Source organism: Cnephaeus nilssonii (assembly GCF_951640355.1).
Source record: "Cnephaeus nilssonii genome assembly, chromosome: 20".
NCBI classification, from domain to species: Eukaryota; Metazoa; Chordata; class Mammalia; order Chiroptera; family Vespertilionidae; genus Cnephaeus; species Cnephaeus nilssonii.
This window is the reverse complement of record NC_137091.1, coordinates 43,112,251-43,133,539: the sequence shown is the minus strand read 5'-3', so window position 1 is coordinate 43,133,539 and position 21,289 is coordinate 43,112,251. Positions and strand designations below refer to the sequence as shown.

General features: G+C 45.9%; 1 protein-coding gene across 1 annotated transcript in view; it reads right to left on the bottom strand.

Annotated features, from left to right (window-relative positions):
• SAE1 (SUMO1 activating enzyme subunit 1) overlaps positions 1-16,585 on the bottom strand; it is a 69,036-nt gene extending 52,451 nt beyond the window's left edge. Inside the window, exons 1-2 of the mRNA XM_079799792.1 lie at positions 16,428-16,585; positions 4,010-4,121 (exon numbers count right to left, since the gene is read on the bottom strand). Coding sequence (XP_079655918.1) covers positions 4,010-4,121; positions 16,428-16,525 — 210 coding nt within the window. The 5' untranslated portion in view covers positions 16,526-16,585. The remainder of the gene's footprint in view (positions 1-4,009; positions 4,122-16,427) is intronic.
• Between the last annotated feature and the right edge of the window lie 4,704 nt (positions 16,586-21,289).

The following is a 21,289-nucleotide window of genomic DNA, read 5'->3' as shown; positions in this document are numbered from 1 at the left end:
TCCTGCCTCTAGGGGGCACTGTGGTTGGGGAGATGTCAAAGCAGCAAGTATCCGACTGTTAAATTGCTTGCTGGAATTTTCCTTCCTTAGAAGGTTGTATTTTTATTTATTTATTTTTAAATCTACATCTGAGGATATTTTTCCACTGATTTTTAGAGAGAGTGGAAGAGAAGGGGAAAGACAGAGAGAAATATCGATGTGAGAGAAACACATCAATTGATTATCTCGAGCACTTGCCCCAACCAGGGCCCGGGCTGGGGAGGAGCCTGCAACCAAGGTATGTTTGGTTTCCCCTTATCCAATTAATCTCCTTGACCAGAATCCAACCCGGGACCCTTTGGTTGGCAGGCCGACTCTATCCAAACCGGCTAGAGCTTAAAAGGTTTTAAATTCAAGTCAAAAATCAATATATGACTGTGATATTAAGAAAAATTCATATTGCAGTAAAATTTTTAAAAATTAATTATTGCAGCCCTGGCAGGGTGGCTCAATTGATTGAAGCATTATCCAATGCACAAAAAGGTTGCAGATTCCATTCTCGGTCAGGGCACATACCCAGGTTTTGGGTTCAATCCCCCGTCAGGGAGTGTACAGGAGCCAATCGATCAGTGTTTCTCTCTCACATCAATGTTTCTCTCTCTCCTTTCCTCTCTTCCTAAAATCAATAAAATCAGCACTAGCTGGTTTGGCTCAGTGAAAAGAGCATCGGCCTGTGAACTGAAGGGTCCCAGGTTCAATTCTGGTCAAGGGCACATGCCTGGGTTGCGGGCTTGATCCCCAGTAGGGGGCATACAGGAGGCAGCCAATGATTATCATTGATGTTTCCACCTCTCTCCCCCTCTCCCTTCCTCCCTGAAGTCAATAAAAAAATATCTTTTTAAAAAATCAATAAAAACATACCCGTAGGTAAGGATTAAAAAAAAAAAGTATTTGAAAAAAGTTAAAAAATAAAAATTCCATTAACATTTACTTTTGTCCATAGAGGCTATATCTCACACTGTGCACTACTTATATAGTGAGAGACAGGACCCCTCTTCATTGCCCACAAATTATAGGATGGGACAACACAATCTTTAAAGTATTTTACCTAAAAAGACATGATTCCTGGAATTTGCTTTAAAATATTGTCAAAAGCTGAGCCTGTGTGGCTCAGTGGTTGAGCATCGACCTATGAACCAGGAGGCATAGGTTTGATTCCCAGTGAGGCACGTGCCCGGATTGTGGATTCAATCTCCCATATGAGGCATGCAGGAGGCAGCTGATCAATGATTCTCTCATCGTTGATGTTTCTGTCTCTCTCTCCCTCTCCCTTCCTCTCTGAAAGCAATAAAAATATTTTTTTTAAAAATATATATAAAATAACATAACACACTGTCAAAAACTAGAGAGGGTAAAAGGTCAATTTCTTTAAAAATCAACAAAATATTGTTATCTGGAGAAGCCAGGTAGATGGGATGTCAAATATTATTCTCTCTACTTTTATATATATTTGAAAATGTCTATTTAAAAAAACTAAAATGCCACTGAGGCATGAGAATGTAGAGTAAGAAGCAGTTATTTTCACTTTAGATAAAAGACAAGTCAGAGGAAAGCTACACTGGAGCTGGGCACTATTATTATATCATCAATTAAATCATTATATCATACTAGAGGCCTGGTGCACGATCAGGGCCAGCAGACCAGGGGAAGGGACCGTGGAAGTTGGCCAGCCGCAGGAGGTTGGCTGTGGGAGCGCACTGACCGCCAGGGGGCAGCTCCTGCGTTAAGCATCCGCCCCCTGGTGGTCAGTGCACATAATAGCTACCGGCTGGTCGACCGGTCGTAATGGTCCCTTAGGCTTTTATATCCTATCTAATAAAGAGGGAATATGCTAATTGACCATCACTCCATCACAAAGGTGGCTGCACCCAGAGCTGAGGCCAAGTTCCCATAAGGAGCCTTAACGAGCAATCAGCAGGGACCTGAGGCTACGCCCTCCCTTGCCCCCGTGGGGCTTGACAGGGGACTTCAGGCTGTGCCCCCCACCAGGTGGGGCTGGACGGGGGACTTCAGGCTGCGCCCCCACCCTGGCACCAGCCCGGGGGACCTCAGACCACACCCCCCCCGCCTGGCAGGGCTTGATGGGGGACCTCAGGCCGCACCTCCCACCCCAGCTGGGCTTGACGGGGGACCTGAGGCTGCGCTGCGCCCCCCTCCAAGTGCTGGGCCAATGGACCTGAGGCTGCACCTCCGCCCCCGCCTGGCAGGGCTTGATGGGGGACCTCAGGCCATGCCCCCCACCCAGCGGGGCTTGACGGGGGACCTCAAGGAACGCCCCCCCGCCCTGGTCTGGGCTGGGGGACCTCAGGCCACACACCATCCTGGCGCCGGGCCAGGGGACCTGAGGCTACGCCCCCTGCCCGACGGGGCTTGACAAGAGTGGGACTGGCCAGGTCTGGATCTAGCCTAATGCAGGGGGGCCAGCCGGGTCTGGGTCTCACGCCATTTTGAGGCACATGTGGGTGGGCGGGGATTTGACTCTGGGTCCCAGGGTGCTCCACAGACTCTGACAGGAGAAAGGTTTTCATATACATTTTACTAATTTTCTTTCATCTGACACTTCTATTATAGAGAAAGGCAAATAGCAATATTAAATTATTTCCTATAATTAATCCCCTTTTAATGTGCACGAATTTCGTGCACCGGGCTACTGGTAGTATATAGATAATTACCAATTATTGGATGTTTTGGTTGTTATGTGTAGGCACTATGCTAAGCAGTCTGAATACATCCTCTCTGATCCAATGTTTTCCAAAGTAATGTCTGCAAACCATCTACAACAAGATCTCCTAGGATAACTTTATTGTTTTTAATTTTTTTAAAAAAGTGTTTTTATAGATTTCAGAGAGGAGGAGAAAAGGAGATAAAAACATCAGTGATAAGCCCCTAGCTGGTTTGGCTCAGTGGATGAAGCATCAGCCTGTGGACTGAAGGGTCCCGGGTTTGATTCCAGTCAGAAATACATGCCTGGGTTGTGGGCTCGATCCCCAGTGGAGGGCGTGTAGGAGGCAGCCAATCGATGATTCTCTTTCATCATTAATGTTTCTATCTATCTCTCCCTCTCCCTTCCTCTCTGAAATCAATAAAAATATATTAATACTTGCCTGTCAAAAAAAGAAAAAGAAAAGAAAATATCACTAATGAGAGAGAATTATCTATCGGCTGCTTCTTGCATGCCCCCTACTGGGGATCAAGCCCGCAACCCAGGCATGTGCCCTGACTGGGAATCGAACCTTGACCTCCTGGTTCATAGGTTGACGCTCAACCACTAAGTCATACTGGCCGGGCTATTTTTTTAATTTTGAAAAATTGAGTTGAGCCCTGACCGGTTTGGCTCAGTGGATAGAGTCAGCCTGCGGATTGCAAGGTCCCAGGTTCGATTCTGGTCAGGGGCATGTACCTTGGTTGCGGGGACATCCCCAGTGGGGGGTGTGCAGGAGGCGGCTGACTGATGCTTCTCTCTCATTGATGTTTCTGACTCTCTGTCCCTCTCCCTTCCTCTCTCTGTGGAAAATTAATAGAATGCATTTTAAAAAAAAATTGAGTTGAGATATCTTTTAAATATATTTATTCCTGAGCCTCATCTCAGACTTTCTTTCTAAAGTAGAATCATTGGAGGGTGAAGGACTTTCCCATGACAAAGCCCCAAGGCAATTCTACATTTTTAATTAGTCAGGTGATTTATAAGCACAAATTGGAAACTACTCCTCTACCCCTCAGGATCACTCTCCAAGAGAGAAGTTAACTCTACGTGCAGATAAACAAGCTCAACAAGGAAACAGGAGTGGTGGTACTGAAATAAAACGCAGTGCTAGCACCATCAGTCTCCAAAGGCTACAGTTCCATGAATGCCAGCCCTCCTTTCACAGCCCTGAAGGGGCAAGTAGGAACTCCCCAAATCCCTAAGTGTTTATAGCCAAGAGGGGAGACCGCTTTGGAGAGTGATGAGGGAGGCGGCTGCACATCTCACCTGTTCGTGATCCAGCATGGTCAGTCCTTTCACTCCGGCCAGGATGAGATTCTTGGCAATTTCAGCCCCGAGCCCTTTCATGCCGACGAGAAGCACCCGGGAGGCCCGCAGCCTGTAAAGCAAACATTGTTAACTGGATGACAGAGCAGCAGAAACTTGCCACATCGCTGAAGAACAAAACAACAGGGCAGTCATTTTAGTTTTCATTCACTGCACTGAAGCAGCACAGCCTCAAAACTAGAAAAGAGATGCTCCGATCCATCCTGCAGAGCACATCATTCAACAAGTATTTGTCGAGCACCTATGCCAGGCACACCTCTCTAAGGTGTGGATATAAATCAAACATAATCCTTGCCCTTCTGTAACTTATACTTTGTGAAGAAAGCAGATAAATAACAGAGTATATAGGGTGGGACAAAAGTAGGTTTTACAGTTGTTCATATGGAAAATAATACAAAATTAATAAATAATAATACAAGAATAAACTGTTTCAGGTACTCACACTATAAATTTACTTCTGCCTCACCCTGTATATTATGCCAAACAGTGATGAAAATCAAGCATGATGTGATCAAGACTGATGGAGGATGTTCTTTTAGTCAAACTCGTTGAAAAAGCCTTTCTGAGGAGGTGTTGAGCACAAATGAAAATGAAGTAAATGATGAACATATAGATATTTGGGAGAAGAGCATCCCAGGCAGAGAAAACAGCAAGAGCAAAAGCCCTGAGGCAGGAGTTTGTGGCATGTTTCAGGGAGAGGAAGAGCAGTGAGCAAAGGGGAAACTGGTAGGAAATCAGGTTGTAGACAGAACCAGGGCTACATCATGAAGGCTCTCACAGGCATCGTAAGGTTTCTGGGTTTGATTCTAAGCCTGATGAAAAGCCATGGGGTAGTGGGGTCTGGAGGGGAAGAGTATCACAGTTATGGTAAGAGGATGATGGTTAGACTAGTATGATAGCCGAAGAAGAGGTGGGAAGCGGTACTATTTAAGCTATAACACGCAAACAGAAACGTGGCAGCATGAAAGAGGGTATACCGAAGAAATGTTTGAATCATTTTAAGTATAATGTGACAGAAGACGCGGCTAACAGAAGGTAGTCAGAGGCTGGGCTATCCCAAGAAGTCTGGACTTAACTCTGAGGTCAGTGGGAGACAGTATATAGGTCTACAATATCTTACTTGAATTCCCTTGGAGGGGAGGAAAACATACAAAATTCCCATACATGGTGACAAAATAAAGGCACAAGTGCTTTTCATAGAGGAAAGAAAAAAAATCCCTTGAAGCACAAGTGTTTCAGAATCACAATTTTTTATTTGAAAAAGGAATAAATTGTATGATGTCATGTAAGTACTAAACTCATGGAGTCATTACTTTGTAAGGTATATAAATGTCTAGTCACTGTTATACACCTGAGACTAACATAAACTTTTAAAATATATATATATATATATTATTGTTTTTTTACGGAGAGGAAGGGAGAGGGATAGAGTTAGGAACATTGATCAGCTGCCTCCTGCACACCCCCTACTGGGGATGTGCCCGCAACCAAGGTACATGCCCTTGACCGGAATTGAATTTGGGACCCTTCAATCTGCAGGCTGAGCCATATCAGTTAGGGCTAACATAAACTTTTATGTCAACTGTAATTGAACACTAAATTTAAAAAAAATACAAAATAAAAAAATAAAGTGCTCATTCATTGACATTATAAAAAGGAAATAAAAGAGTTTACATCATATATTATGAAACAACCCCATCAGGATCTTAGACAGCGCCCTGTAATTAAACTCCTTAATATTTCTGCAGCGAATATGATTATTCACACTGAAAAGGATAAGTAAGAACTAAGAACAGCCTCACATAAATTCAAGTTCTGCTGGACAATGAGTTTGCTCTTAATTTATGAAATGAGTCAATTCTCAACAAGTACCAGTATTGGGAAGAACATGCAGAAACTATTTTCCAATGGTTCTAATAATTATGGATGTTGCATGTAGACTAGAAGTCTTTAATGAGAATGGTGGCTGAGTCCTGTGCTGATTTTTGGTGCTAGCAGATTTTTGGATTTTCTTCGCTGATACAGTCAAAGGATAAGATGGGGGAAGAGGGAGAATATTGACAATATTTCCCTCAAAGGGATATGTCTGGGTCTCAGTTTCTCCGTTATTGCTTTCAATCTATGGGCCCTTTCACTGCCAATCACAGGATAGCAGACACAAGCCTTTCAAGTGACAATTCCACTTCACCAGAACAGGAGAAAGCTGAGAAGAGGGCTTACAAGATGCAATGAGCAGGTCCTTTATCAGAGATGTAGAGCATCATACCAATGGATGGGAGGAGGAAGGAAAACTACTTGGCTTTCCAGAGGAGCCCTAATCCCTCAAGAATCAGCAAATATAATAAGCAATGTTTCCTAAAAGAACATAGTACACATATCACACCTTCTACCTGGCCTCCTTGCTCAGAAAGGTTGAGCACCCTTGCATTTAGCTGTACCTTCCAAGTCTCTGCTATCACGGTGAGTCTATGAGCCCTCCCAGCACCTGGCCCTGACACTGCTGCACTTGGAACTCCAGGTTCTAAGTTTCCTTTCAGTCTGAGGGACTGGGTTTTCTGCTGTCTGACTGCTCCAGTACCTCAAAGATACATCCCTGCTCGTGTCTAGGAATCCATATCTTCAAATATTACCAGTGGCCTCCTAATCTCCACGCCCACTAACTTCTCAGGCTGTTCTCCTTGATATTTCTTCGGCAACAGGCACTACCTATCACTCATGCCTCTATGTCTGAAGACTTGGGTTTGAATTCTGGCTCTGCCACTTCCTACTTGGCTGACCTAGAGAATCTCTCTAAACTTCAGTTTATCCACCTGTAAAATGGGGATCTAATTCTGACTTAATGGTTTTTAATCTCAACAACCTGGTAAAATGTGTATACAAAGCCATCTAGCATAATCCTTGGCATGTAACAGATGCTCGGTATATGTTACTTGCTGGCATTTAAAGCCATTCAGTATTGGCTACCTCTGACTTGCCCAGCCTTACCTCCCACTACTACCAAATTACTTTACTCAATCCCAAACATGCCCTCAGTTTTCCACTTGCAATCTTTATTTTTTTATATGCCTATATTTTTATTGATTTCAGAGAGGAAGAAAGGAGAGATAGAAACTTCAATGATGAGAGAGAATCACTGATTGACTGCCTCCTGCATGCCCCTCCACTGGGGATCCAGCCCCCAACCTGGGCATGTGCCCTGACCGGAAATTGAACCGTGACCTCCTGGTTCATAGGTCTATGCTCAACCACTGACCCACACCGGTCAGGGCCACCACCTGCAAACTTTAAATCACAATATTCCACACACCTTGAAATGACCTGTTCTTCCTCTCAAGCCTTTCCCCAGACTTCAAACCCCAACTTGAGTGCCATTTCCTCAGCAAGACTTTTCTTATGGCAGACTCGAATACTCTCTCCTCTGAATTCAGAGCAAATGCCACATATAAATGCCTCTGATAAATCACATATAGCCACGTGTCCTCTCCATGATCCCTAAATCCTGTGGAGCTCTTCAAACTCTTCGAGTTTTTTTTTTTTTTTTAATTCAAGTGGCATCACCACTGACCTTCATGTTTATGTTGTTAATCCTTAACCATGCCAGGTGCCCCGAGATTACAGCTTACTTATGGCTCACTTACATGAAAAGCACTTAAAATAGTACCTGGCACTGAGTCAGCATTTAATGAATGTCAGCTATTACTATTCATACCCTGACACAGCGATTCCCCTTCTAGGAATCAATCCTACAGAAATGTCCAAGTGGTCACAAAAGTCATGTACAAATATATTCACAGCAACATCATCCACTTGCTTCTCTCTACCTCCACAGTGCCTGGTCTGAGCCACCATCATTTCTCGCCTACAGAACTCAACAGTCTCCTACGTGGCCTCCCTGTTTACACTGTCCCCATCTCAGGCAAAGAGATAGGACTCTGGCATTAGTTGTTCTCTCCAACCTTTTCACATGACCCATCCTTTAGGTTTCAGCTCAACTGTCACTGGTCACCTAATCCAAAATATGTCCACTCCCTCTTCTATCTGGCATTATGCTAATTGCTTATGTTCATTGCCTGTTCCTCCATTAAAATGTTAACTCCAGATGATAGTAATAATTATAAAATGTAAACTCCAGAAACCACTACATCCCTAGCAGTTATGACTGTGCTTGGCACTTACACTGTTACTCAAATAGCTGTTGAATTAATAGATATACCAAAACAAGCCCAAGTGTCCATCAGCAGAAATACATGTCTGGCATGTAATTGAACACTCACTATGGGCCAAGCACTGTTCCAAACTCTTTATGTCATTTAATCCTCATGACAATCTTATCAGCTGGTACTTTGTTATCCCTATTTTACAGCTGAGAAAACAGATACAAAGTCAACTAGCTTAACCAAGGTTATACAACTAGAAGTGGCTAATATGAGATAGCACATAAGGGCAACAATAAGGTAGAGCAATTAAGATGGTAGCTCTGGATAGATTAAGAAGATGGTGGCACAGGTAAACACCTATACTTGCCTCCTCTCACAACACATCAAAATTACAACTAAAAGGCAGAACAATTATCAACCAGAATGGCGGGAAAGCTGGCTGAGTGGAAGTTCCACAACTGAGACTGGGCCTGAAGCAGAGGTGGGGTTGATTGGTTTTAGGGACTGCTCTTTGAAGGATATGGAATTCTTGGTAGGTGAAGAAAGGTGAAGAAAGAGAGGTGAAGAAAGCACATTGAGACGTAGGAGGTGTGGAGGCACGGAAAGGGCTGGCACCCGGGTGTGCCGCTTTTTTAATCGGGAGGGAGATATACAAGCTCCCGCTTGTTCTGAACTCCAGTTCCAGGCAAGACTCTGGGGGACCCAGACACATACATGGAGAAACTGGTCTGGCATGGGGACAGGAATGCAAGGATGGCTTTCTTTCAGAGGTGCTTGCAGCAACCATTGTTCCTGAGCAGGACACAGGGACCTCTCCGGTGCAGGGCTAACTGGCAGCCATTACTGTTTGCTCTGCCCTGGTGATTCCCTGAGACCCCGCCCCACCCAATTTACAACCCCACCCAAGCTGTGGGCAGCAGCTGTTGCATATGAATGGCCTGTCCTTTCTCAGCCTAAAACCTGTCAAATAGGCAGCAGCTGGGTCAGGGAGCCCCACAGCAATCAATCCAGCAGCAGCAGCCTGCCTTGCTACACAGCTGGGCATCGTCTGGGCACTTCCAAACCTGATACAAAGAGAAGGAATCTGCAGATCTCTCTGTAGCTCCTTCTGGGCGGCCCCAGGCACTAGCTGACTTTGCACCTCCTTGGAGATCCAAGAGCCAGTGTACCAAGTGGTAAGTGTAAGACCATACTGGATTACAACTCTTCACATCCATAAGATACATGCTCAAGGGGCAGACCTCAGTGAGCACCAAAGCCCCACTGAAGCAAGTCCTGCCCCATAAGGGTGTCTCCTGCACAGCAGCTCTTCCATTGTAGATACAGCTGGTCCTCACAGCCAATTGGTCTGGAGGGTCAATTCCTCCCAGTGATACCAAGAGCAATCAAAGCTTAACTACAAGACTGTGCACACAGCCCACAAAGGGGTGCACCAAGAGTGTCCACCTCAGGTGACTGGGGAGGCTGAGCCACTGGGCCCTCCCTATAAGACACCTACCACACAAGGCCACTCTATCAACTCAAGGAGACTTAGCAGCTACCCAGTACATAGAAACAAACACAGGGAAGCAGCCAAAATGCGGAGACCAAGAAACAGGTCACAAATGAAAGAAATGGATGAAAGCAAACTACTGGATATAGAGTTCAAAACCAGTTATAAGCCTTTATATATAATCTTTGAATTCTCAATATGCACTTCAAGTTAAGTCAAGTAAATGAATCCATTCATGATTAAAAACTCTTAAGACTACCAAATTCACATTCAAACCACCCTTATTGAGAGTCTAGTATGTGAGTGAGTCACGCAAAGACCTGGAAGAATGAGGCTATTTCAAACAGGGCAAGCACAAAGCCCCTGAGGACACAAAAAACTCTTAGCATATTTGAGGAACAGAAAGATTCAAGTAGCTTTCATGGAATTTAGGCAAGGTCTGACAAGCCAGAGCATGAAAGGCAATGGATTTTTTTAAAGCTTTGGATTTTATTCTTAGTGTACCAGAAAATATCACTGGAAGGCTTTAAGCAGGACCCCTAATTTAAATTCATTTGGCAGCTGTGTGAAGAATACATTATAGCCCTAGCTGGTTTGGCTCAGTGGATAGAATGTCGGTCGGCAGACTGAAGGGTCCCGGGTTCGATTCCAGTCAAGGGTACATACCCAAGTTGCATGCAGGAGGTAGCCAATCAATGATTGGCTCTCATCATTGATGTTTCTATCTCTCTCTCCCTCTCCCTTCTTCTCTGAAATCAATAAAAATTAAAATAAAATAAAAAAGAGTACATTATAAAGAATCAAGAGTAGAACAGGGGAGACCAGTGAAAAGAATGCTGAGGTGATCTGAGATGGGTGTGGCTTAGACTAAAAATTGAAGGGCCCTGGCTGGTGTTGCTCAGTGGTTAGAGTGTTGGCCCACACACCAAAGGGTCTCAGATTCGATTCCCAATCGAGGGCACATACCGGGGTCGCAGGTTCAATTTTGTGTGCGGGAGGCAACCAATTGCTGTGTCTCTCTCCCACTGATGTCTCTTGCTCTCTCTCTCTCAACCCCCCCTGCCTCCTTCCCTTTCACTCTCTCTAAAAATCAATGGAAAAATATCCTCAGGTGAGGATTAAGCAAAAAATAAAAGGAGAAAAAGTTAAGAAAGGTACATGAGATAAAGTTTGAAGCAGAGCCAGCAGGACTTCCCAATAGATTGGATGTGGGTATAAGGGACAGCAAGAAACAAAAGAAGTAGATTTCTGGTCTGTGCAATAGGAAATGGTGGAGCCATCGGCATTTGGCAAATTTGACCACTTTCTCCTTCTAAAAATAGCCCCCTCTTCATTTAACAGTATGGTACTTTTCATTTAAATCTACAATCCTGCTCCATCCAACTGCCCATTCATTGTATGTACTTAGATGTCTTGCCATAATCCACAATATAACTTAAGACTGCTCCCCACTGTTATCTGCTTAAGCAAATACATTCCTCCTAGTCTTCCTCATCCTCCTGAAGTCCCCACTCAACCCACTGACTCCTACTTTACATTTGCCTTACTTATCTCAAGCTATTTCCTATGTAGTTTCCCTTCTTTTGTTGCTGGTGATTTATACTTGTCAAGTAACTGTAGCTATAATTTACTAACTGCTTTCTGTGCTTAGGCACTACTCATGCATTAATTCATTTAGTTCTCCATAACCTTATAAAGTAGATTATCTCTCCTTGATAAATGAAAAAACTGAAGCATAGAGAAGTTAAGAGATGTATCCAAGATTACCTAGGGGGACCCGGGGCGGGGGCACTGGGAGGAGGAGGTAAAGGGTGGTAAAATGGGCGATATCTGTAATATTATCCTATATAATAAAAGCCTAATATGCAAATTGTCCCCTCAACCGGGAGTTGACCAGGAATTCCACCGCTCGCTATGACGTGTGCTGACCACCAGGTGGCAGTGCGGAACATGGCGAGTGTCAGTGACACAGAAGCCACTGCCGGCCCTGAAGGGCACCAACAAGAGAGTGGACCCTGTTGGGATGGTGGAGCAGGTGAGCTGTTGGGATGGTGGAGCAGGTGAGCAGGTGGTGCCATGCCAGGGCGGGTGTGAGCAGGGGCCAGCCAATGGCCCCGCAGACGCTCCCAGTGGCGGTGGGGGGGTGGGGGGGGCACCCTGCTCCCAGGCACTGAGGGAGCCAGGCAGGGAGGTCCGGCCCCAACTGATCACCCCACAGACGGCGACCAGCGGCAGTCAGGCCCTGATTGCCCAATCGGGACCGGGCTCTGGGCTGGGATGGGGAACTGGGGGAGGGTGGCGTCGACCAATCTCCCACTGCACCCGGGTGGGGAGCTACGACCTCTAACCGACTACCTGGGGGCAGGGGTGACGGGAATGGTGGTGAGGTGAGAATGCAGGTGTCTGCCAAGCTCGCTCTCACTCCCCCTCCTACCCTCCCCTGGGATGCTCAGGTACTGGGCGCCCACGAGGAGCCTGGCCCACACCCACGGGCCTCTTCCAGGTGAGCTGGGCTGCAGCCGCTGGGACCACAGGGGCCAGTCCGGCTCCCCATGGGTTGGCACAGGAGCCGGTCTGCGAGGCCAGCCAGGAGAGAGCACACAGCCTGCCCGGATTCCGTGCAGCGCTGCTGGGCAGCCCAGAGGCCCACGCTGCGCCCTGGCCGTGGCATCCTGCTACGCTCACTGCAATTCTGCTTGGGGACTCAGGCGCCGTGACTCGGGCGAAGGAGGGGCGTGCAGGGGCCCAGGTGCTGCCCAGGGCCCCAAGGTCAGCTGGGTCCTGCCCTTCCACGCCAGACGCTCGCACTTCGAAAGCCAGTCAGGCCTAGGGACTGCACCCGTGCACAAATTTCGTGCACTGGGCCTCTAGTTCACAAAAAATATATATATTGCCCTAACTGGTTTGGCTCAGTGGATAGAGTGTTGGACTGTGGACTGGAAGGTCCCGGGTTCGATTCCAGTCAAGGGCACATGGTCGGGTTGTGGGCTTGATCCCCAATGGGGAGCATGCAAGAGGCAGTCGATCAATAATGCTCTCTGATCATTGATGTTTCTCTCTCTCTCCCCCTCTCCCTTCCTCTCTGAAATCAATAAAAATATATTCAAATATATATATATATATTTAAAAAATAAAGAACTGTACCCAAGGTTAAATAACTAAGATGTTCTTGAGCTGAGATTCAAACTCACCACTACCAACCACTAGAATAAATTGGTACACAGTACATGCTCAGTCACTTTAATGGCAAATATGTGCCTATGGAACCAAATAAAGTTCCTCTGAACAGCCAGCAGTGTAGGGCAGTGGTCAGCAAACTCACTAGTCAACAGAGCCAAATATCAACAATACAACGATTAAAATTTCTTTTGAGAGCCAAATTTTTTAAACTTAAACTCCTTCTAACGCCACTTCTTCAAAATAGACTCGCCCAGGCCATGGTATTTTGTGGAAGAGCCACACTCAAGGGGCCAAAGAGCCGCATGTGGCTTGCAAGCCGCAGTTTGCCGACCACGGGTATAGGGTAATGAGTGCTTGAAAATAGGAAAGTTTTTCTAGTCCCTTTTTCGTAAAATCAAAATTTCACAGTTAAAAAAGTCTTAAAGATTTAGTCACACTCACCCCTCCTTTTGCAGATGTGGAGCATAAGGCCAAGAAATTGTGTGACTCACCCAAGAGCAAAGAGCTATTTAGCAGAGATGAGGATTGAACCCAGGTCTTTTGACTTCCTAGATCTTTGCAATGTATAGTCATTTCATTCACTCAACAAATATCTAAATATCCACACACTTGTAAGCACTGGAAATTTAAGAGAGACCAGTAAAAACCTGCATTCTAATTACTGGACATTTATAAACTGCTTGCCCTAATGGAGTTTATAATCTACTTTCCTCTTTCCAGTCACCCTCCCTTCCTCTCTCTTAGATATGGGGATAAATTACTGTGAAGTGGGAGAATCAGACTTGCCTTTGTTGTGAAAGGCAATGCCAAAACTGAAGCACACATTCTGAGGGCATGCACAGCTGCCAGCTTTAGCATTTCCCTTTACGTTAATTTGATTGAAAGAATGAGGCCCTCTGGTGGAAAATGAGCTGCCATGGGAATAGCAGTGAGTCTGAAGTTAGAGACTACGAATCCAATCCTACTTCTATTTACTTGCGTGTGACGCTGGACGAGTTGGCTCCCTTCTTTGAACCTCATTCATAAAATGGGCTATGCACCACAGCACGATGCAAACTCACGTGCAAACTCCCAGGCCCCAGAGTTTTCCTGTCCCACCTGGAATTCCCTTAGAGGCAAGTCAGTCTGCTTTGTGGAGCATCCTTCCTGTCTATACAAGGGCCCTTTCCACTCCAGAGCCCTGCTACGAGACTCAGTTGAAAAATGGCCACAAGAGCACTTTAATAAGTCTATAAGATTGTCTACAAATAGTTTCCTAATTATAGATAACTCCTTTCTTCCCAGGACCCTCAGCCAACCCTTTTCTGATTCTTCACAGGCTTTAATACATCTCCGCTCCTTCAGAATAACTCCCACCTACCAAGAATTCCATATCCTTCAAAGAGCAGTCCCTAAAACCAATCAACAACCCCACCTCTGACTTCAGGCCCAGTCTCAGTCATCCCTGAGTTCTGCCTCTCATAACCCACACATGAACTCCTTCAGCAAATCCTGTCCCCGCTACCCTCAAAGATGTCCAGACTATATATCTGACCCCTTCTCTTAAATTCCAAGCCCCATTACTTATGTCTCCAGTGGATTATTGTAGTAAATATTGTAGTAGTCTCCTAACTGGAACCCTTATATCCATGTCTGCCCACTTCAACCTATTCCCCACACAGCAAGAATGGTCCTTTTACAATACAAATCAGGCCTGGCCGGCGTGGCTCAGGGGTGGAGCGTTGACCTGGGAACCAGGAGATGAGGGTTTGATTCCAACTTGCCTGGGTTGCGGGCTCGATCAGCTGATCCATGATTCTCTCTCATCACTGATGTTTCTATCTCTCCCTCTCCCTTCCTCTCAGAAATCAATAAAAATATTTTTAAAAAATAAAATAAAATACAAATCAGATCATGTCACTCCTACTCAAAACTCTACAACACAGAATAAAAAATAAAAAAGCTAGTCAACTCATTTGGTTCCAGCCATCCTGTTTAATTGGCCAAGCATGCGCTGGCCCCCCAGATTTTACACTTGCTGTTCTCTGTGGCAGGAAGGTTCTTCCAGGTGGCTTTTCCCTTTTATACAGGTCGGAGGCACAATGTTAACTCTTCAGAGGCCTTCCCTGGCCACCCTATCAAAACAGCTCTCCGCTTCATCATCCTTTATTGATCCTCTTATCCTACTTTATTTTTCTCCCTTGCACTTGCATTACCTAACAGTAGGTTTTTAAAAATATATTTTTTATTGATTTCAGAGAGGAAGGGAGAGGGAGAGATAGAAACATCAGTGATGAGAATCACTGATCGGCTGCCTCCTGCATGCCCCCACTGGGGATCGAGCCAGAAACCCCGGCACACGTGCCCTTGACTGGAATTGAACCGGGACCCTTCAGTCCGCAGGCCAACGCTCTATCCACTGAGCCAAACCAGCTAGGACCTAACATTAGATTATTTATGTTTGTTGCCAACACTAGAATGTAAGTTTCATGTGGGCAAGGAGTTTGTTGAGTTCAGGGATATATGCTCTATGCCTAGAACAGTGATTGTGGGAGGTGCTTAATAATTACTTGATCAAATCGATCACCTCTTTCAAAGACCTCATCTCTAGTCACTATTCCTCAATACCCCAGGTATGCCCAACCTCCGTGTCCTGTCCTCTCTGGACACATCCCCATACCTAGCCACAAGCAAACTCTGCAGGTGCCTCCAGCCCCCCCTAGACTCCTAGAGCCTCTCAAGACGCCCACTAAAAAGCCCTAGCCTGTTTGGCTCAGTGGATAGAGCCTCCGTCTGCGGACTGAAGGATCCCGGTTCGGTTCCGATCAAGGGCACACGCCTGGGTTGCAGGCTCGATCCCCAGTCGGGGGTGTGCAGGAGGCAGCCAATCAATGAGTGTCTCATCTCATCACTGATGTTTCTATCTCCCTCTCCCTTCCTCTCTCCGAAATCAATAAAAATAAATAAATAAAAATAAAAGACTCCCACTAAAAATAACTTAACCCCAAACGCTCAAAAACCCTCATTCTTTCAGATTGGCCCACCCCTCAGAAGCCACAAGAATATAAGGTGCATGTTAGGTTCGCCAGTCTCCCCAGCGTCCGGCACAGAACAGGTCCCCACTATCTAGTAATGAATGAACTACGCCGCTCCTTTCATCCTTTCCAGGCATTCCCGGCCCCTCCTATTTCCCAGCCCCCACCCCCGTCCTAAACTCCAGCATCACCCCCTTTCGGGCTTCTGAGTCCCTAAGTTCGAATCCTCCTGTTCCCTTAGGACTCCCCCCCAACACCGCCCCCCCCCACCCCCCGCAAAGGCCTCCAATCACTCAGAACCGCCCTCTCACCCCCTGGGAAGTCCTGGCTTCCCATACTTCCAGAAATATCCCAAATCAACCCTTCCAGCCCTCTCAGGCCGGCTACCATCCCCGGGTACAGAATTCCCGCCTCCTCTCTTCAAATTAGACCCTCCCTCTCCCTGAGGGCCGCGAACGCCCCAGGCCAGACGCCCCCCTCCAGACCCTCAGCCCCACAGGCTGCACCAGTCTGACCGTTTCTGGGCCTCCAATCCCCAGAGACGGATCTGCCGGTCATACTGCGCCGCTTCCTCCTCGCTGATGCCGCCGCCAGCCTCCTCCTTCTCCACCATGGCGCCGGCTCTCTCCGCCTGAGCTCAGGTTCTGCACTCGCCAACCGCCGACCGCCGCGCGCCCGGGACGCGTCTGCGCCTGCGCTGGAGATCGCGCCTGCGCAGTAGCTCCTCTCCGCCGGCCCGCCTCTGCAGCCCGGGACCACGTGGACCCCTCCCCCCCAGCTTCAAAGGCGGGCCGGCGACGGCCGGTCACGTGACGGAGGCTCCAGCCCGTCCAGACCAAAATATAGCTGGGCCTATGGCCCCCCCTCCCCCACGAGGGAAGGAGACTGCTCTGAGATTATTCATTCAGCAAGTATTTATGGAGTGCCTGCTGCAAACCCGGCATCGGTTTGTGAAATAGAATGGCGAATAAAATAGACAAGTCCTGCCCTCATGGAGCTTATCTTATGTTGAGAAGGGCCCAAGATAAAATCACTGTAAATCAGGCCATGCTAAATGCTTTGGAGAAAAATAAAGCAGGGTATGGAACTACAGGATGACAGGAATGGCCAGGGAAGGTCTCTCAGAGAAGGAGACACTGAGCAGAGATCTGAAGAAACAAGCCGTACAAATCCCTGGGAGAAGACACATTTCCTGGCAGAGGAAACAGCAAGTGCAAAGGCCCTGAAGATGAAGCGTGCTTGCATGGTTTAACTGTGGAGGAGGCATGGTGCTGGAGTAAAGTGAGAGGGGGCAAATGGTAAAGGATTAAAACATAGATGAAGCAGGTGGGGGATCATGCTTTGTAGGCTGGTAATAGCTACTATGTATTTTCCTTAGGCAAGATGCCTTGTTATTATTAATTCAATAAATATGTGGATGAAAGGGGCCACAGTGCTGACCTGACAAGCTCAGGGGAGGCCTGCATGGCAGTCTTGCAAACTCAGAGACCTAAAGGAACCACAAAGGATGGTCTGAAATTAAACTTTAACTAAACGTAGTTATGGTGGGCAGTTACATCCTAGGCTGGTATCTTCACTGACAAGGTCAATCTTTACCTTCACTGAGCCTATCTGTCTTTTTGCATCTATGATAACATCTATGAAATGTCTGGGTAACTTGTAACTTCCCTTTTTCTGGAGCCCCTGGGGCACAACCAACTGTGGTGGTCTCCAGGACAGATACCACAAATTTCTTCATTATCATGTTAATTGTTCCTGCTCTCACCTAAGTATGTGTCCGTCATTTTACTTTTTATCCAATCCCAGGGTTCCACCCCCCTTTGTTTATCCCACCTCCTTAATCTATCAACAATGAATTTCATGCAACCCATCTACGTCCCTCCTTTGATTATAAATACAAATGTAACCCGCCATTCTCCGGAGCATTATCTCAATTCCTTGAGGTTCTATTTCCTGGCATATGTCAGTTTGGCTCAAATAAACTCACAAAAATTCTTTACAGGTTTCAATGGTGTTTTTTTACGTTAACAAATACTTATTAAAAACTTGTTCTGTGCTAGGGATAAAGCAGTGGAAAAGAAAATAACTGCCCTCTTATGGAAGTTAAATAAGTATTTTTTTAAATGTTTTTAATTGACCGGCCAGTGTGGCTCAGTGGTTGAGCATCAACCTATGAACCAGAGGTCACGGTTCAATTTCCAGTCAAGGCATGTGCCCAGGTTGTGAGCTCAATCCCCAATTGGCGGGGGGGGGGGGGGGGGGGGGGATACAGGAGGCAGCCAATCAATGGTTCTCTCTCATCATTGATGTTTCTATCTCTCTCTCCCTTTCTAGTCCTCTCTGATATCAATAAAAATGTATTTTTTAAAAAACACACAAATATTTATTATCTCATAGTTTCTGTGGGTCGGGAATTCAGGAGCAGTTTGGCTGGGAAGTTCTAATTCAAGGCCTCTCATGAGGGTGCAGTCAGATGCACGCTTTGGCTGCAGTCATCTGATGGCATGGGGTAGAAGAGCTCCTTCCGAGCTGACTCACTCACATGGCTGGCAAGTTGATGTTGGCTGATGGCTGGGGACCTCAACTCCCCTGGCCAATTTCTGGGTCCAGGCCTTTAGAAATAGGCAGGCTCCCCTTAAAAAAGCTATGTGAACCAGCAATTCCACTCTTAGATATATACCCAGAGAAACTGGAACAGGGACCCAAACAGATACTTGTATGCCAATCTTCACGGCAGCATCATTCACAACTAGAGGCCCGAAGCACGAAAATTCATGCAAGCGTAGGCCTTCCTTCCCCCGGCTGCTGGCACAGGCTTCCCTCTGGCACCCGGACCCAGGTGGGACCCAGGCTCCCTCCTTCGGCCGCCAGCAGGCACCCGGGACCCAGGCTGGCTTCCTTCCGGCCCCGACTTCGTCAGGAAGGACGTCCGAAATGACATCCAGAAGATGTCCGGTCTAATTAGCATATTACCCTTTTATTAGTATGGATAGCCAAAGGTGGAATAACCCAACCCATTCACCAACTGATGAATAAATAAACAAAACGTGATCTATCCAGACAATGGACTATGATTCCGCCATAAAAAGGAACGAAGCACTGACACATGCTGTAGCATCGATGACCCTTCCAAACATATGGCAAGTGAAAAGCCCAGACACAACAAGTGAGAAGAAAAGAAATAGGTAGTGAGGATGGTTGCATAATATTGTGAATGTATTAATGTCACTGAATTGTACACTTGAAAATGATTAAAATAGTGTATTTTATGTTATATCTATTTTTAATTTTTTTAATTTTTCATAAATCTTTATTGTTGAAAGTATTACACATGTCCCCATTTGTGTTATATATTTGTTAATACATTTTTTTTAGTTTTAAAAGGCTTTTAAATTGATTTTTAGAGAGAGAGAAAAGGAGAGAGAAAGAAACATCAATGTGAGAGGGAAACATGAATTAGCTACCTCCTGCACGCCCCCTACTGGTGATCAAGCCCACAACAGGGAATCAACCAGCAACCACTGCGGTGCATGGGACAATGCCCAACCAACTGAGCCACACCTGCCAGGGCTCACTAAGTTCTCTCTCTCTCTCTTTTTTTTTTTAATATATTTTATTGATTTTTTTTTTTTTTTTTTTTTTTTTTACAGAGAGGAAGAGAGAGGGATAGAGAGCTAGAAACATCAGTGAGAGAGAAACATTGATCAGCTGCCTCCTGCACACCCCCTACTGGGGATGTGCCCACAACCAAGGTACATGTCCTTGACTGGAATCGAACCCGGGACCCTTCAGTCTGCAAGCTGACGCTCTCTCCACTGAGCCAAACCGGTCAGGGCCTCACTAAGTTCTCTTGATCATCGTTGTGGCTGACTGCATGTTGCAAAAATGGCTACGACAGCCCTAGCTGGTTTGACTCAGAATGAAGGGTCCCATGTTCGATTCCAGTTAAGAGCACGTACCTAGGTTGCAGGCTCCATCCCTGGCCTTGGTCAGAGCACATGCAGGAGGCACCCTATGAATGTGTCTCTCTCATATCACATCGATGTTTCTCTCCCTCTGCCTCTCTCCCTCCATTCCACTCTGTCTAAAAATCAATGGAAAAATATCCTCAGGTGAGGATTAACAACAACAAAAAAAAAAAATTGCTAAGACAGTGTCTCCCATCCTACATACTCTTGTAACATTCCTTTGAAACTTCTCCCATTGAGGGGATGGGTGGATCTAAGTTCATTTCCTTTCCTTCAAATTGGACTGGCTTTGGTGACTGACCAGAAGAATGTGGCAACCGCTTCTCGGCCTCAAGTGTAGTATCAGTTCTTATCAGTTTAATATCTGATACGTCCTCTATCTGAGGATATTATATTAAGATATAATCTTAAAAGGGCAGATATTCTTTTAGAAAATGAATGTAAACCTTACCCATTTAAAAGTTTCATGCTAAAAAAAAAAAAAGTTTCATGCTTGCCAAAACCGGTTTGGCTCAGTGGATAGAGCGTCGGCCTTCGGACCGAAGGGTCCCGGGTTCAATTCCAGCCAAGGGCGCATGCCTGTGTGCCGGAGGCAGCAGCCGATCAATGATTCTCTCTCATCATTGATGTTTCTCTCTCTCTCTCTCTCTCTCTCTCTCTCTCTCTCTCCTTCTTCCTTCCTCTCTGAAATCAATACAGAAATATACTTTAAAAAAGTTTCATGCTCACTGTAAGTGAAAATTTTTGCCTTTATTCACAACATCCTTCTTATAAATCATCCATTTAATAAACATTCTAAGAGTTTAAAAAAAGAAAAAAGAATGTGGCAGAAGGGACACTGCTTAACTCCTGAGCTAAGTCAGTAAAGGGGAGGCTGTTTTCATTCTGTTCAGTGGGAACACGTGACTTTGAGGCCTGACGGAGGATAAGCAGTCCCACTACCCTGAGGCTGCATGTTGAAAGGACACCCGACCGGCCCCTAGCTCTCCAGCCTTTCACTATTCCACTTCCAGCCATTTAAATAAATAAATAAATAAAATGTCGTAAAATACACATATTCTAGAATGTACCATTTTACCAATTTCTAAATGTACAGTTCAGTAGTGTTAAGTATATTGATTTATTTTTTAATATATTTTTATTGATTTCAGAGCAGAAGGGAGAGGGAGAGAGATAGAACCTCAATGATGAGAGGGAATCATTGATGGGCTGCCTCCTGCACACCCCCCCTACTGGGGATCGAGCCCGCAACCCAGGCATGTGCCCTTGGCCGGAATTGAACCTGGGACCCTTCAGACCGCAGGCTGATGCTCTATCCACTGAGCAAAACCAGCTAGGACAGATTGTTGTGAGACCAATCTCTAGAACATTTTCATCTTGCAAAACTGAAACTCTTTACCCACTAAACA